The following is a 17,339-nucleotide window of genomic DNA, read 5'->3' as shown; positions in this document are numbered from 1 at the left end:
ATAAATAATAATAATAATAATAATAATAATAATAATAATAATAATAATAATAATTTTAAAAAGTTTTTCTGAGACTCTAACCTTAATCTGTTATGAGCCTAAACTCTGGAGCAATGCATTTGTAGTTTTTTGTTGCAGAAATGTGCAGAAATCACGTTTTGCCTTGCCCACTGATAGTCCTACATAGCATTTCAAAACCTGAAGTGATTAGACATTTTCTGATAAAAAAAAAAAGAAATGTCTCACCATAACTGATCATTCAAGTTGTGATGTTACCACAATCAAAATTCTGCATTTACCTCATTCATATTTTGTCATTGATCTAAATCTAAAAATATAAAATGTCAAAATACGTAATCAAAGCTTATCCTCAAGCGTAAACACAAGCACTCAGGGAGTTTCAATGACAGCCTTGTCACCGAGAGGTATAAACTTCCCTGCCTATCATGTGAAGCTTGCACTCACCTGTAAGAAAAGAGTTAATGAAAAGATTATAAGTACAGAACCATGACTGAGACGCAGCTGTGCAGTACTTGTGTGGGCAGTGAATGATGCTTCAGGGAAAGAAAATGAACAGACTGACCTCAAGCTGACCTGGTACAAGTAGGAGTTGTCTGGTTAAAGTGTTCCTGACACACAGAGAAAAGCCAGTGTCTAAGCTTTGCACGCAAAAGGCTGTGAAGACTATGTAAAACAGCAGGCACTTGAAGGTGCCTTCAAAACGCTTACCTGAGTCCCCTCCTGATGACTGACCATCCTGTCTCTGTGATTCTTCCAGAAGACTTGGTATTTGACCACTACTTAATTTCTGTTCATAACTAGGTGCTGCATTATTATGTGTAAATGATAATGTTTAAGCAATATGTGTGGAAGTTTTGATTATTGGAATAAGTAAAGGGAAGTTATTAAATTGTTCTTAAATCCTTGTTGTGTGCACTCCTTAACACACAAATAGACACATAGTTTACTTTTGTATTTAGACTAGAGCCTCTTGAGAGATGGCGTGACTAGGATATTCCATTTACATTTAATAATCGGTGCAAGCAGCTCTAAATACCTTTGTATGATATTTATAATAGAACACTTATTACACATGTAATCTTATAATAACAAAAAAAACTGGACCCAATCAATGATTCAATAATTTGACGAGAATAATCCAAACTTTTATCAAATTATGTATAATTTCATAAAGTTTCTCTGATGGCAATACAAATCACCTGTTCTCATTATGTCACACAAACATTTTATATAAATATATACATATTATAAGTATGTAAACATTTTAAGATGATGCTACAGTACAATTTTTCAATATTAGTCATACCACAATAAGATAAATACATAGATATATAATTCTATAGCACAAACATGTACATGTACGCCGACATTGTTCTTACTGTTTTAGACTTCATAGCTAAATAATTGTTTTTTATGTTTTTATAGCTTATATATAACATTCAACTTCGTGTCACTGAATGACAAATATTGTTTCAATGTGTTCAGAAAAGGCCTTGGATAGGTTTGTTTTATATTGTCTTCAGTTTCTGTTGCCTCTTAAATATAAGCAGTTTTACATCCTAGGACCCTCTATTCACCCCACAAAACAACAACAACAACAAAAATATAAAACAAACAACAGATATTAAAAACCGGCTCCTGGAAGGCACAGTATTTAACACAGAAGAAATATTATAATGCAGCTTTTCTCTGAAACATTTGTCAGCCATTGTAGGTAATTGTTCCACTGCTTAATGTACTAGATTGGTGAATATTGTATCACATTTTTCAGTCACATATTTTCAAGTTAAACATGGAAATACTGTATTACAAATAAGCCTAAAAGGAGGATTTACATCATCATGGGTATATGGCACCATGAACTGGGCATGGAGAACAGGAAAGACTTTGGAATATTTTTGGACAGTTGATGCATTATGTGCAAACCCACCCAATGTAATGCATATAAATATTGAAGTACTTTTCACCAACAGTTCAGCCATTATTTGGATAGCAAAATGTGTTAAGATAAAATAGAAAAAAAAAATATGCACATAACAACATTTCTGAAATATGTAAATAAAATGGATGTAGTATTTGGGACCATTACTGTAGATATGCTGTTCTACCTCAACCTTTTTTGCATACTCTAGAGTATACTAATATAGGATTTTATCTTGTCAAAGGCTCTCTTCTTCTACCATAACCACCCCAGCCAATATTGTCAACTTGGTGCCAACAGTATTTGAACCAGCAATCTTTTGGTCACTTAACTCATCCTGCATTTGTACCTCAATGTGCCTTTACTATGTGAGCTATTGGAGACCCAATCCAAGTGTTCCTAATAGAGATTTATAATGTTATTCCCATCATACCCTCTTCCTTAATACAGATTTGAAATTCTATACCTATTAAACAAATACACAAAAAAAGACTACAAAAATTGCTTATTCAATGTCGGACTGCTTGTTTGGATATGATGAAGTGGTGATTATGGACTATTTGGCCGCTGGTCCCGCTTGTTAAGGGAAGAAGAAGAAGCAACGCCCTCTGAAACAGGCACTGATCTGGCGATGCCAGGATCAGCAGGGTGGACCATGATGAGCCACGCCCTTCCCCAAGCCCATCAACGGGGATTGCCTGAATTAAGGTGGAGCTTGGGGAGGTGGAGGATATGGTTACAACTGGGTTTGCAACGGCAACAACCAGGTGAGTTTACCTGAGATTTATATAGCATACGAGGAATTGATCTAATGAGAGAGCAATCATTCAAATAACCAATCCCCCAAATTTCAGTTTGATGAATATGCCATCCATATGCATTCATTGAAATAGTGGTCTTATATTCCTAATCGTTGGCCCATAGTCTTTATACAATGAAGTTCACAACGGAAAGCAGAAAAACTGTCACCACAGAATTGAAAGGTTTGGATGTGGAGCTATCAGGTTTTTCTGGTTTGTCCAGGATGTCACATTTGTGTCCACTGTGTCCTTGGTAACAGTGGCAAGAAAACTTATCTCTCAAGTCTGAGAGCTCTTCACTTGAAGCCTGTCCTGTGACAATAAACTCACCCTCCTTTGAAGGCTGTATCATGTAGCTATTTGGGTTCAAGTGTAAATAGTGAAGGGCCTGCCAATCCTTTCTCACACACCTCCCATTGTTCTGGCAGAGAAACTCGCTGCACACTTCAGCTGCTTTTGTCACGTTTGTGATATATAGACCCAATTCATAACTCATAAACAACTTTACTTTGGAACAGTTATGCTGCAAAAAAAAAAGAAGAAAAAAAAGGCAGTCCATTTATTATAAACCAAAACTTTAACAGCACCCGTGAATGAAGGGGCTAACCCTCACTTTTACATGCGGGGACTTAATTCTTCACCCCGAAAGAGCACGTTTACCAGATTTAGCACATGAGACATTACAGCTACTCCCCATAAGCTCTTAAAACTTTGCTTAACTTGAAACATCTTGAAGGTTAGCACTTTGATCCACAAACTTCTTCAGTTGACAACAACATATTGTGTACAAAACTACAGAATAAATCAATGGCGGTATACTTAGAAATATTTTTTTAAATGTACAAAATTATATGGCAAGCCTTTTTCAGTGTTGTCCATGTCTTCAATTGAGGGCATTGTATAAATGTTTGTCATATCATTTAGCAAATTTCTTTTACCATATATATATATACAGTATATTAGAAATACATACTTACCCTGGATGAGGTGAGATTGAGATCTCCCCAAATAACAAATCCTGCAGCACCCAAAGCTGCACTTTCTCCAATAGTGTAAATAAGATCTTGCTGGAATTTGAAACAAATTGCGCTTTAGTTAAGGCACCATCAAATAAGGCAATGTAATGCACACACGGAAGCACTGTCGCCTCATTCATGTCAGCATTTCTTTAAAAGGCAACCACATTTCCTCCTTTTACCATTGAATATTGTTTTGAATTTTCAAGACAGTTTTAGGATACATTTATGGGATTTACTACTGGTACAGTTAAGTGGTGTACCTTGCTTTCAGGGATTCTGCTCCATTAGTTTCATATTTAGGAAAGACACACATTTTTATGAGATATATGACACAAGGAGAACTGGCATAATTGGAAAGGAACTGACAAATAAAAAACTGAAAGGAAAAAAATGTTGAGCTTTTCAGCCTGGCTTTTTTGAGAGACATTCTTTTTTTCTACAGAAAGTAAGATTACTTAATACTTTAGAGACTTACATGTTTACAACTTTGTTTAAGAATTCCTTTCCCCAAAATGAAGAGTGAACTTGTATGTATTAAACAGCTTACTATAGAGAGAATATATAAGGATCAGTGTGTTCAATACTAAAATATATTTTTGTTTACTTATTCAGAGGACAACAACTCACCTTACCAGATACCCTGCAATTGGAATCATGGTAAATTGATAGGTGAGTTCATGTTTAAACCTAGACTGTCTTGCAAAAACCTGTACTGACACATGTATATATCTTTCTTGGACCGTTTGCTTTAGGTCACACATTGCCCTGCCTATTTGCCTTCATCCTACATTTAGGGCTTACATGATTTTAATGCTGTTCAGCAATCTGTCAGCCATTAAATGGAAATGACTTTTGCCCAACTAACTTTGACTATTCCCACAATAATATGTATTTACTATAGTATGTGCTTTACTAGAATTTGCTATAGTATACCGCAGTAGTCATTTATAAGGGATCTCTTTGTTTGGCTTAACAATATATACCGTTGACAGAAATGACAGTGGATCATCACGGTATCCAAGACGAGTGTAGACAAATGTTGGAAGATCATAATCCATTGATGTCATGGAAGCAATCCTCATGGATTCAAGAACTCGGAATTTGGAGAAGTGTAAGTTGTTGATGCTGTCCGCATGAGATTTCTTAATAGCCACGGATGGGAAGAGAGCTGTACTGCTGTTCCATAGCCAGAAGAGTTCATCATTCCTAAGGCTTTCCAACACAGGGCAGGAGCCTGTGTAGTTCTCTTCATGAAGATTGTAATTGTGGCAGTCTGGGTACAGGTAGTAGCCCCACAGGCCTTTCGGACGGTTTTGAATTCCAAGCTCAACTGTCTGCTTCATGAATGCCATGGCGCTTTGCTCAAACCTGTCCTGTGCTAAATGTTCAATTTGCTCAGCAGTAACATTTATATAGGCTTTAGATATTAGTTCCCTGGATTTCCTCTTGTATATGTCCTTCTTGTGCCAGTTCCGCTTCCACTGTGGTCTCCAGTATTCCCAGTCAATAATTGCCAGTCCACTGAAATTGGCTGAAGGTATATAAAACTTAATGTCCTCATCTGCTTTCAGTAGATGAGTTTCCAAACTGCAGTTCTGTGGAATCCCACCATTTACTGGTAAGCCCTGTTCTGTATAGAAAGGATAGTATCCAAGTCTGTTTGCATAAAATATGGTGACATTCTGTCCTGTTAAAGAAGCCCTTGGGCTCCCATTGATGTGAAACATTTTGAGATTGACGCTTATATTGTACTTTGTTGTACAGAGGTCTATAGGTGCATTCCAAGCAGCAATAAAAGGTTTTTTTCCTATCACAGGAGTTTTGGCAGGTTTCAGTGCAAATGAAGAAGCGATCAGAATCAACATCCAAGTGCAGCTCAGAATGCATGTTAAAGGTACTGCATGGCTTGGTGTTATTTTTCTCATCATGTTATTCATCTCTGTGGAATTTCATTCAACCTAGAAAACAAACAAAAAAAACACTGTATATATAAATGTAAGGTAAATGTATTTCCATGATCTATGTTGCTGGATCAACAGTAGCATGTGGCTTTCCATAGTGACCAGGTCAATGTAGTGTCAGGACAATTTATTAGGAGTTAAAGGTTAAGTGTAAACAATTCCTCAGTGTTCGCACTTCATCACTGTATACACCTTTGTGTGTCCCTATTTTGTCAGCCAATAGAAAATATTTTCACAGCATTGTGAACAGTACAGTAGTTGTAAATCATTCAGTCATTATATTAAAAGCTGCAAGAAGCTATTTCTTTCATGAATTAAACTATTCATTAAAAACTAAACAAAAATATGAGTAAACTTAAAGCTCAAAAGGCCCCGTAGTTATTGAGCTATAAGGAAATGTATTTATTTTGCTGGTGTCAGAGGTTAAGAACTGTCAGTATAGTTCACACCCAAAGAGTTGACCAAACCCCAAACCAGAACTGAGAATCCAAAAGCCAGCATTCTGCCCACATAATTGAAATGATAGGTATTGCTTCCAAAAAGACTCAAATATCTCTTACCAAAATTAGAGCATTGACGACCTGTTTATTTTGAACAGATGCTGTGTTTTGGATAATCTTGATGCAAAAAGCACCCTGATGAGCTTCTGAACTGCAGAGTACTGTCTGTGCAGTTTGCTAATGCCAGCCGTAGACTGGGAATTCCAGCATTTCTGTGCCTGCGTCATTAGAATGGTATAGCAAGCAGAACATTCAGTCTGTTTGAAGTAGTTGCAATTAGAAATTAATATGCATTACTACTTTAATATTTTAAAAACACCAGTGACTCCAAAAGCGAAGCAGATTGTGCTTTTTTTTTTTACCTACAGTCTGCCTATGGTTTAAACAAGCTTAATGTTTTAGTTAGTCTGTTTTTATGTTAGTCCCTTGTAACTTTTGGATTGCCAATAGTCCAAATACCATTCCTTCAGTGTTATACACCCACATTATAATGGTTTCACAATTGTGCATTGAAGCCATATAAGAAACTTATTACTAAAGAATAATAACACAATTATTACAATGTAATTATAATACACCTAAGTTATAGGGTGGGGGAGTGGGGGAACAGAATGGAAATATAGTTTATATGAATGAATTGTTACAGTATTACATTGTAATTAATTAGCATCTCAACCCATTCAATTGAATAGGAAGGCGATGGCTGGATGCAAACATCTCACCATTAATCTATAGAACAAGCTTTGTAATTGAGAGTACATGTCTTACATTGATGTCAGTATTAACTCATCAGCCATTAGGAGGAGATCCATTACAAAATGTTTTAGTCAGTAGTTGACAAAAAGTATACTGTAACTACTTTGTAATGCTTTCATCTACAGGACACACAATGCAAAGTAAATGATCATACTACCCATGCTATTACAAATATTAAACATTCTTTTTACTGTAATTTCATTTTAATAACAGTTATGTCATTTATTCTTTTGTTTCTGGGAATACATGTCATAAGGTTGCTATACTATTGGTTGAAACTATGCTCCAAAAAAGCCACAACTCATATCTTAATAACATGTGTGCACAATACAGTACTGTGCTGTTATTCATTAAAGTTTAGTTTTTATGAAAATAAACCAGTTCAAGCCATGTTGGATTTAGAGGTCTGCACAAATATCACTGAGACTTTTTAAATATTGTTATACAATTATAATCTAGGACGATAAATGCATTTTTTTTACTGGTTTGTGTACTGTACTGTACAGTTCTGCCCTAAAGTTTTGTATCACCCTATAGAATTAACACATTTTCCTTCATAAAGTTGAGTGAAACCTGCAGAATAATGTTATGTTAACATATTTAATTATATACCACTTTATAATTTTCCATATACTTAATGAAAAACTGACAAAAGTTGAAAAATATGACATTCCGAAATTTAACATGAAATACTGTACTACTAATATGGCTTCCAGTAGACTTTTGCAATATAATTTTGTAGTTTCTTTGATTACATGATAAATAAAATATCAAAAATATGTGATGCAAAACTTTTAGCCATAGCTGTTTAAGTAAATGTCTTAAATATACTTAGCACTTGGACTATGGTGCAATAGAGTATTACAACTTTTTATTCCACAAAAGAATATGCAAAGAATTATAAATGCAGAAAATGCAGTAGTTCCAGTAGAATTTTTTAATTTTTTTTTGCCTGATCAGAAAAGCCACTGGGAGGCATCATCACTCAACATTCAAAATCCAAAAATACTTCAATTACACAATAACTTTGACTAGAAGTCTTTTTCAATGTCTCCAAGCATTTCAAATCCCTAACGTAGGAAACTCATACAATATCTTAATTTTTCAATCATACCGCTATACACTCACAAGCATCTTTGTTTAAGGTGTGCTCTCCATCTCTTTAATTCTGTTATAGTATTCATCTGAAGCTTTACAATTTAAAAGTGAAAAAAAACCCCAAAAACACTATTAAAGCGTACATCTAATGCAAACCCTCAACAATGTGTTCAAAACATTTAAGAGCACTTTTCTTCATACTGCTTAAAACATGAGGTTCAGCTCAAAGATACCTCTGCATCAAACACAGAAAGGATCCAAAGTATGTATCACATTACATACATGCTGTGTGTATTAAGAAGATATTAATGAACAAAAAAAAAACATTTTTACCCATTGATTCGAAATACCTCCAAAGCTCCTTAAATACATCTGGATGGGGATTCCAGTATGTTTTACTTCACTCTGCAAAACTGAAACATAAGACTCCCGCAAAAATGCTTTAACTGAATGGAAACTACTCCCAAAGAGGAGGGTTTTGATCAAAGCCCATGTTGGGGGAAAAAAGCAAGATGAACTGTAATTGCAAATTCAGCCAGAACGATAGTGACGCGCGTGTAATCCTTTTGACTTCATGCAATCATCTGTGCACTTTCTCTTGTCATTACACAAGCTTAGAAAAGCACTGGTCTGCTCTCTGATACAGTGTAATGCTAAAAACATGTGCAACACAATTCTGCATCCATTGTAGCTTGCTGAATTTGGGCAGTATGTCTATTTTTCATCTAAATCAAAGGCAAATGCTGTCTCATACCCAAGCCTTGCTATTTTTTTTTTTTTTTAATAATAATAAAGACTGCAGTTCATCTCCTATAAAATAATTAATAATAAAATAATAATAAAAACACAACTTGAAATATCAGAGAAAAGAGCATTGCAATCCTATGTGCTACGAAAGCATGTTTCAGTCTCTCAGAGTCCATCAGCAAAAGATAACGTCTTTTTAGCAATATTTCTTAAATGAAAAAAGACACTATAGACACTATCTAATGAAACATCTGGATCAAAAAATACACCAGATTTTTCATTTTAGCCTTCAACTCTGAGAAGAAACTACCAAATATAAAATCAGATGGATTTATATTATTTAGTTCATCCTGTGATCCCAAAAGCCTCATCTCTGTTTTATATGGGTTTAACATTAAAACGTTTTGTGATATCCATTGATTAATGTCAAGCAAGACTAATGTCAGCAAGTAAGATTATTTTCAGCTGAGGTGTCGTCTAGTTTTAGAGATAAACATAATTGGGTACCATCAGCATAACAATAAAAATATATCTCATGTCAATGAACAATATCACCCAAGGGTAGTATATACAAGGAAAGCCAAATTAGACCAATAGCCAAACCCTGTGGGACATCACACGTAACATCAAATTTAAAAAAAGAGGGTTATTCCACAATTTTAACAAATTGAAACCTATTTGAAAGATAAGACTGAAACCAAGACAGGACACAATCTGATAGTCCTACTACATTTTCAAGACAATCAATAAAAATAGGATGATCGATAGTGTTGAATGTTGCACTTAGACACAGAAGTATAAAAACTGAAGGTGAGCCCGTATCGGAAGATAACAGGACATCATTTACAACTCTGATAAGTGCAGCTTCAGTACTATAACCAGAGCGGAAGCATAACTGAAATTTCTCATATATATTATTTACTGCAAGAAATGTAATAAGCTGGTTAGCTACTACTCACTCTAAAACTTTGGATAAAAAGGGGAAATTAGAAATAGGCATAAAATTGTTAAGAACTTTTGGATCCATAGGAGTCGGAAACAATACCAGATAAAGGGAACTACTGATCATACTTAAAGAACATGTAATGATTAGCAGGGATCCCAGAAATCAGTTTGCTGCTGAATAAAGTGGAAAAACACAGGTTTTCAATGCTGTCAGAGAATTTTAAATTTTACATTTGAGGCAAGGGGCAAAAAACCATGCAAGGCTTTTTTTGGTTGATAACACACATGTTCAATAAAACTGCTTTCATTATTACTACGCAGACATATTTGTAATGTTTAAACTAAAATGATAAATTTGTTTATATTGTTGATTGATGGCACTGGTGAGCTTGCAACTTCCTTCAAATATGAAAGTGTACCTATAAATACTTCCTGTGTTAAGTGTTATTCAATAGTGCAGTTTGTGTATCTTATAATGTGATGGGTGACTCAATTTTAGCCTTTTATTTTAATTGTGGAAAACTAGGATCCCTGATTAGTAACTAGATTAATTAGATCTAGCTGATTAATCAAGGAAAAAAGATTGCATTTCCATTTTTGTTTTAGGACATCTTATATGACTAAAAGTTTATTCCCAAACAGGATTCACTAAACCTTTGGACTGATGAAGAGCCAGACCCACTGCCCTTGTAGGTATTGGTCTGCACTATACCCATTTGATACAATAGAACTATTTTCCATTTAAAAGGTAAATACATTTAATGACACAAGCCTTCCAACTTCAGGTCAAAAAGCTGTAAACAACTGCAGATGTGGTAAGCTGAACCCGTTATTTAGGACATTGCTGATATCAGGACAACTAAGGTAGGGAAATATCCCAAAAAAATAACTTTCCAACTTTCTTTTCTTATTCATACAGAACACTCTGTCCTTTTGCATGGCAACAGTAAAAAAGATACAGCATAACAAGCAAAGATTAGCCATCTAGTTGAAGCCCGTCACCAAAACGATGATTAGAATTATAACTTAAAAATGCACCTATACATTATAAAACAAATATATTGTTTTCCTGTTGGTTACTGATGCACATTAAAACAGTTTTTATTGAACTCCAACCACTTTATCAAAATTATTTTCTTACCTTTACTATATTTTTTCCATATAGCAGGACATGTGCAGTAATACAGTCTGAAGCAGTGAGAGGTGTATGCAGTGTTTAGTTCTGAAAAGTATGCTGCAACTGTAATTTGGTCTTAGCGTTGTTTAAATCATCCCTTTAAAATTTAAATAATCACCCTTCAAATAGGCAGGTTTTGACTGATGTCATTTTATTTTTTCCTGAAGGATATGAGGCACCCGTTTCTTCCCTAAAGGGCTGGCGGTCATCAGATAATACTCCCACACCTTTTGTTCTACTACAGTATTTCAATTACAGAAGACAGCTTCCATTGCTGTAATGATATAATCCATCACCCACTCAGGGTGGAAGTTAAAACTCCCCTCTGTAAGCATTGTACCACAGCCACCACAACATCAACAACATAAAAAGCGAACCCCTCGACTGAAATTTTATTATATACAAAAAATGTTTTATAACATTTTTGTGACTAAAATGGGCAAGTAAAATTGTCATAAAATAATGTTTAAAATAAAATATGCTTTTAAAATAGTCATTAATTAATTTGCAGTCCCTGATGGAGTTTTTAAAATAGTATTACTGCTTTGTGGTGTCTATGCACCACCACATAGTATTTGGCTGGTAGACTGCACGAAACAGGAAAATAATAGTTAAGTTGAATATTTTCACTTGAGAAAGGGGTCTCTTTACAGGGTAAGCACAGTCTCGGTTCAGAAGAGTTACTCAGTTATTTATCTGAACTAATAATCCGAGACTACATCAGTGTGGTCAAGGAAACCACAAAACTAACCTCACGCCTCACCCTCAAAGCCAAGTAAAAAAAAAATAATTAAGAACTGCATTTTATGCCACCCCAGAGCAGATAAATCCAAACCAAAGATTAATTTTCCCTGTAATTATAACTAATGGACAGACCATATTATACTAAATAAGAAATGCATGTGCTGATATAAAACATACAAATAAAAACGTTTAAGTAATTGTGGTAGGGTGAAATTGGGAAGGGCGAAATTGGGTAGGAGGCACTTTTTTACACAGAGAATTGTGGGACTCTGGAACCAACTTCCCTGTAAAGTTGTTGATGCTGACACCCTGGGATCCTTCAAAAAGCTGCTTGATGAGATTATGGGATCAATAAGCTACTAACAACCAAACAAGCAAGATGGACTGAATAGCCTTATAATTTATAATGAAGGCAAACCCGCCCTGTATTGTTTTTGTCTTTTTGTTTTCTGTTTCTTATGGCTCTCGTGCCTTTTTCTTTGTTTATGTGTTTATTAAACGTGCGCCTACGCTCTTAAACTGGAACTCCTTCTTTGTCAGTCTCTCATTCCTGACGCTATCCTGCCTCAGTAATGTTCTGAAGTATCAGCTAAAATACAGTTTAAGAAGGCCAAAGAAATCAAACAAGAACAGTTTGCCTTCATATGAAAAGTCCAACATTGTGATTGTTGTATCTGATTGTATAGGGGTGTTCACTGCTAAAGGCTATCATTTGGATTTTATTTTAGAAATGTCTTTAAAGAGAAGCTTCTCAAACACACCCACAGTGGTCAGCAGAAGAAAACGTTAGGTTATTACCATAACCCTGGTTCCCTGAAACAGAATGACAACCATTACCCTTCGAGGTCATGTCCCCAGCTGACTTCTGTTTTCGAGAGAGGGCTCTTCCCATTCGGTAATGGTTGTCATTCCATTGAAAGGGAACATAATTTAGATAAGAAGACTTCATTTTACATTACTTAATACTGCATATCTTGCCTGCTTCCCAAACAAAAAAAACCCTTCCTGTCAAAACAATGAATTCCCGTATGCTAGTTTCAGTAAGTATACTTTCAGTAAGTATTCTCAGTGAATACAATAAAATACAATAGGTGCCCACTAGTACCACAAGTCGAATCCTGGCAGGGGCTTATATCTTTAATTACAATGTGTCAGGTTTTTCCGGATATTTTCTTCTTGGTGATGGTTGTGGGAAGAAAACATTAACTAGAGCTATCATGCATCCTGTATCAAATAAAATAAATAAATACAACTTGAGCCTGGTGTATTACACCCTATTGACTATGACTTCAAGACTTCATTCCCCAACAATAAATTCAAATGAATGCTGGCAATGTAGTAGGTGAGGGAGACAAGAATAAAAAGGCATTCTCGAAGAGTAAAGATGGTGCAGTTGAGATACTGTATTTAAGTAATCCAGAACAGAAACTTGTTTTTTGCATTTTACTATACATTTGGAACATTAACATCATATGTATTTACATAGAGTTAGTTAATATGGGAAATCAGTGGTCATTATTATACTACTATTGATGAACCTTGTTATCATCCTCTTGAAGAGGATGCTAAGTTGAATTCTTTCTCCAGCTGTCTTTTGACGGCTGCTGTAGTCTATTATCGTCCTATAAAATAGGACTACTACTAATAATAATAATAATAATAATAATAATGAGTATAAGAAAAGCCATTATCTTAGCTTCCCCAAGTGACTTTTGCAAGTCATTAAGTCAAAAGCTTTCTTTGCTGCCTGACAATAGCTCTTTTAGACCTTATACACTATACTGTAACAAAACAGGAAGCAAGCTGTATTGGTGTAAAAAATGAAAGCGTTAAAGTCAGCCATATACATTACAAGTGACAATTACACAGTAAGGAGGAAGGCTGGCTTCTTGAACATGCTCCTTTTGGGTGTTTTCTTCCATGATCTGTATACAATTACGATTTAATCAACAACACATACTATATTTTTAAAGTGGGAGAACTATAATTTTGTAATGATTACGTTATGAATATTGGTACAAGAATTACAAATAACTAACTGGGGAAATTCAAAATAATAATGCAGTTAAATCAAGATAGAAACAATAAGCCTTTCTTGTTTTCTTCATTCAGGTACTATTTTTGGTAACACTTTCTCACATGTAATTCAAATGAAATTAATGTCCTTGTTATTTCCAGTAACCCATAGCAAATTTGCTTTTATATTTTTCCGTATGACTGTGGGTGATTGAGCTCAGGCTCATAATAAATGGTAAAGTTGAACACAATAACAAAGAAAGCATTTTTCTCAACTGTTTTTTCTTGGCTGAGACATGAAAACAGAAACTGCAACAAAAGAGGTATAGAACAGCTCCTTTAATTAGGCACACTTAAGTTTTTGAATATTTCCCACCCTGCCTTTAGCCATTTGTGGAACTCAGTGATTAGTACAGTAACCTTACAATGTGTATTTATGGGCTACAAGAATATATCCAAAAAAAACTAAACAAAACAAAACAAAAAAACACAACCTTATTCATAAGGCTTTAACACATTGATAAAAAAAAGATTTGTATAGAACAGTTTCATGAAAATCAAGCTTTTGTGATCCATCAAATGACACTTTAAATCAGTTTTGAAATAACGCATCAGTTCAAGTTAAGTGAGTAGGACACAATGTTTCTTGTCGACAAAATATATTTTCTAAACTTACCACCATCTTAGATAGACAGACAAATACAGCATTTCCTCTAAGCCTATTTATATTAGAAGAGTAAATGTTCCATATCACTTTATCCATATTTCATATTAAACATACAGAAGCAATTACAAAGATTCTTGGATTTTGACATACAGGCAAACGTCCCACAGTGCACACTATCAACTATTTGTAGGTTGTTGATCCATCTTGTAGTAAGTGCCTCAGGAACACCCGCACATTGAATCCCATCTGATGTATACAGAATTTCTTTTCAAACCATTAAAAACTTACAGTAACTTTAATGTTAGGAGTATATCAAAGGCTTGGGGTCAAAGTTTGATTTAAGGTTAAGCAACAACGGGCTAACTTTCTATATGCCAGCAATTATATAGCACAAGCTACTATTTCTAATATGGCAACTCATGTAATGCAATGAAAATTAAACAATACCGTATGGTAATGCCTTACTACCCCAAATAAAGTGCCATCAAATTTACAATTACAGTAAACGAATATATTAAAACTTCCTAAACTTTCAACAGATAGAATGGCTTTGTATTTAAATTTGAATGTTTCCTAATGAATGTGCTGTATATGTATTTATTTGGATTGTAGAGGGGGGGGGGGGGCTGTCTACCCTGTCATTCTCAAGGGCATTCAGTTAAAGCAGAGTTGTGTAATAATATGAACCAAAACTAAACCACTAAATTGCAGGGAAGAGAGGGAAGTAGTAAAACAACAGAAAGTGGGCATAAGCAGTCTTTTCTGAAACAAGGCTCATGATTTGGGCTTTTTAATGATGTTAGTCATTTTCAATAAGGTTAATGCAATCTTCCACAACAGATTCATAGAATGAATAACTATAGCAAGGAGAATTCTAAAACCAAAGATCGGTTGTTTATATAAAATGCCATCTAGAAGCTGCTTACATTTCACTAATCCCACACAATCAAAATATGCAAACTTAAAAGGCAATCATAAATGCAAATAATTGATATGTAAAGCATAGCACCAAAGTTCTTACATGTATTGTGTATAAAAACATTAAAAAAACATTAAAAACATAAAAAAACATAAATACAGTATGTGTTATTTAAATTCTTACATGCTCATACATGTAAGCAGACAGTGGCTTGCTTTGAAATGTACATTAAATATTTTCCCCAGACTCCCACTATTATATATAAACCGCCACAGAATGTGTTTGATGCCAGAACGTCCCTCTTTGAATAAGTTAAGCTGTTTAATATAAATACAGTTAACTGGAGGACTTTCAGTTGTTTCCTGACAGATCTGTGGCTCCACAGTGTTATCGGTCCAACACAGTAGGATATTGTCCTACATGTACAATTATTTTGTTTTCTACTGTACTTTTTATAATAAGATTTTATAATGTTTTATTTAAACACATTGTGCTTTAGTTAGGTTACTTAAAAGTTACTTTAGTTAATTAAAAGTTCATTTACCTAGGTTGACTATAGAACAATCCATACACCAAATATTATCAAATATAAAGGTTACACTGTAACCCTAGCAACAAGTAACTGAGGAAAGAATATTACATGTTGATACATTCACGTTTTTAAAGAAACTTGAGTCACACTCTCATCAATGGGTTCTAGATCTCAAAACTGTTCACAAATGAAAAACATGAGTATCATATTATTTTTAAAGGATAATAAAAAAGAAGAGTTCTGAAAAGATCATAATGATATTTAAAATGACACAATTTGAAGTTAATGCTAATAGAGCATTCATTTTGACCAGTCACAAAGCTGATCAGTAGCAAAAAAAAAAAGATTGATCACATTAACATATGACATACTTTTAAAACTATAGTACATAAATTCTTTACCTTTATGTTTGTAGTCTCCAAGTCCAATAGAAGATTTGGTGACTGCAAGTCTTACTGTGAGTGCACAGTGAAACCTACTATTATGTGGTGACTCAGTGAACAAACTAAAATTGGCAGCTTTCCTTGACTCTCTCCTTTAAGGATGGGCTTCAAATAATTGAATTTTCATTTGTTGCAAAGTTTTGTATTCTTCTGGTTAAACAGTTACCCCCTCTGTTTCAAGGCACATTTAGGCATTCTTTACATTGAGAGTATCTCAATCTGAGGATATACATTCTGTTTGTATCTGGAGAACCACTGATCTAGTTGTCCTAAAAGTTGGTATTAACATTATTTTGCATACATTATTGCAAGTATCAGATTCTAGGGATATGTGATGGTGTCTGTCTGTGAGTCACACTTACATTGTTGCATATGTCTGGTGAATCGCTTATCAAATTGGGTTCAGGTATTTCATTGCTCATTCTTATTTTCTATGTTTCTGTATATACTGTTAACACACATCATGGTCATTAAGTGTTACCCATTCTGGTTATGAATATTGTTATATTACAGCTTCCATTCCACACTGATGAGCCCTCTTTGCCGCCTTCTGTGTAGAGGCAAACTTACAGTATTAACCCAGCCAACTAGACATGTAAATATTGGGACTGGGCGGATAAAGACGGGGACATGTTTTATGTGTTATTCATATAGCTAATTAGTGGGATTCGGGTTGTTTTCCTGATGGATTTTATGTGGTGGGGTTGCTTTCTGTGACTTGTGATGCAGTCATGAAGTCAGATAGTATTTTGGTGTTGTTCGGGCTTGTCCAATAGTCTATACTTGCTGTTAAAGCTTCTTAGTGATGTGGCTTGAAATTACTCTTCAGAGCATTTGGGTAAGCTTAACCACCGTGCAGCAGAGTTATACTGAGGGCTCAATTTATTCATAATAAGAGATGTATAATGTAAGGAGCTATTAAGCCTGTTTTTTTTTTTTTTGTCTGAGATTGAGTTATTGCTTCTGACGCTACAAGTTTCCGTGGGTTGCCTTAAAATGTGTTTCAAATCATTTTGAGCAGCTCCTATTGCAGTAATATTCACCATCATGTTAAAAAAATAAACATTAAGGTA

At 34.6% G+C, this 17,339-nt stretch overlaps 1 protein-coding gene across 1 annotated transcript; it reads right to left on the bottom strand.

Annotated features, from left to right (window-relative positions):
- Positions 1-1,206: 1,206 nt before the first annotated feature.
- LOC121319783 (hyaluronidase-4-like) lies at positions 1,207-16,307 on the bottom strand. Its single transcript, XM_041257606.1, has 4 exons — positions 16,225-16,307; positions 4,745-5,719; positions 3,720-3,809; positions 1,207-3,265 (listed from the first exon to the last, which is right to left on the bottom strand). The coding sequence occupies exons 2-4, from the start codon at positions 5,696-5,698 to the stop codon at positions 2,870-2,872; spliced, it is 1,440 nt and encodes a 479-aa protein (XP_041113540.1). The 5' UTR covers positions 5,699-5,719; positions 16,225-16,307; the 3' UTR covers positions 1,207-2,869.
- Between the last annotated feature and the right edge of the window lie 1,032 nt (positions 16,308-17,339).

Source organism: Polyodon spathula, chromosome 8, assembly GCF_017654505.1.
Source record: "Polyodon spathula isolate WHYD16114869_AA chromosome 8, ASM1765450v1, whole genome shotgun sequence".
In the NCBI taxonomy this organism is placed as follows: Eukaryota; Metazoa; Chordata; class Actinopteri; order Acipenseriformes; family Polyodontidae; genus Polyodon; species Polyodon spathula.
Note: the sequence above shows the minus strand (reverse complement) of the source record. Positions and strands in the feature narration are given on the sequence as shown.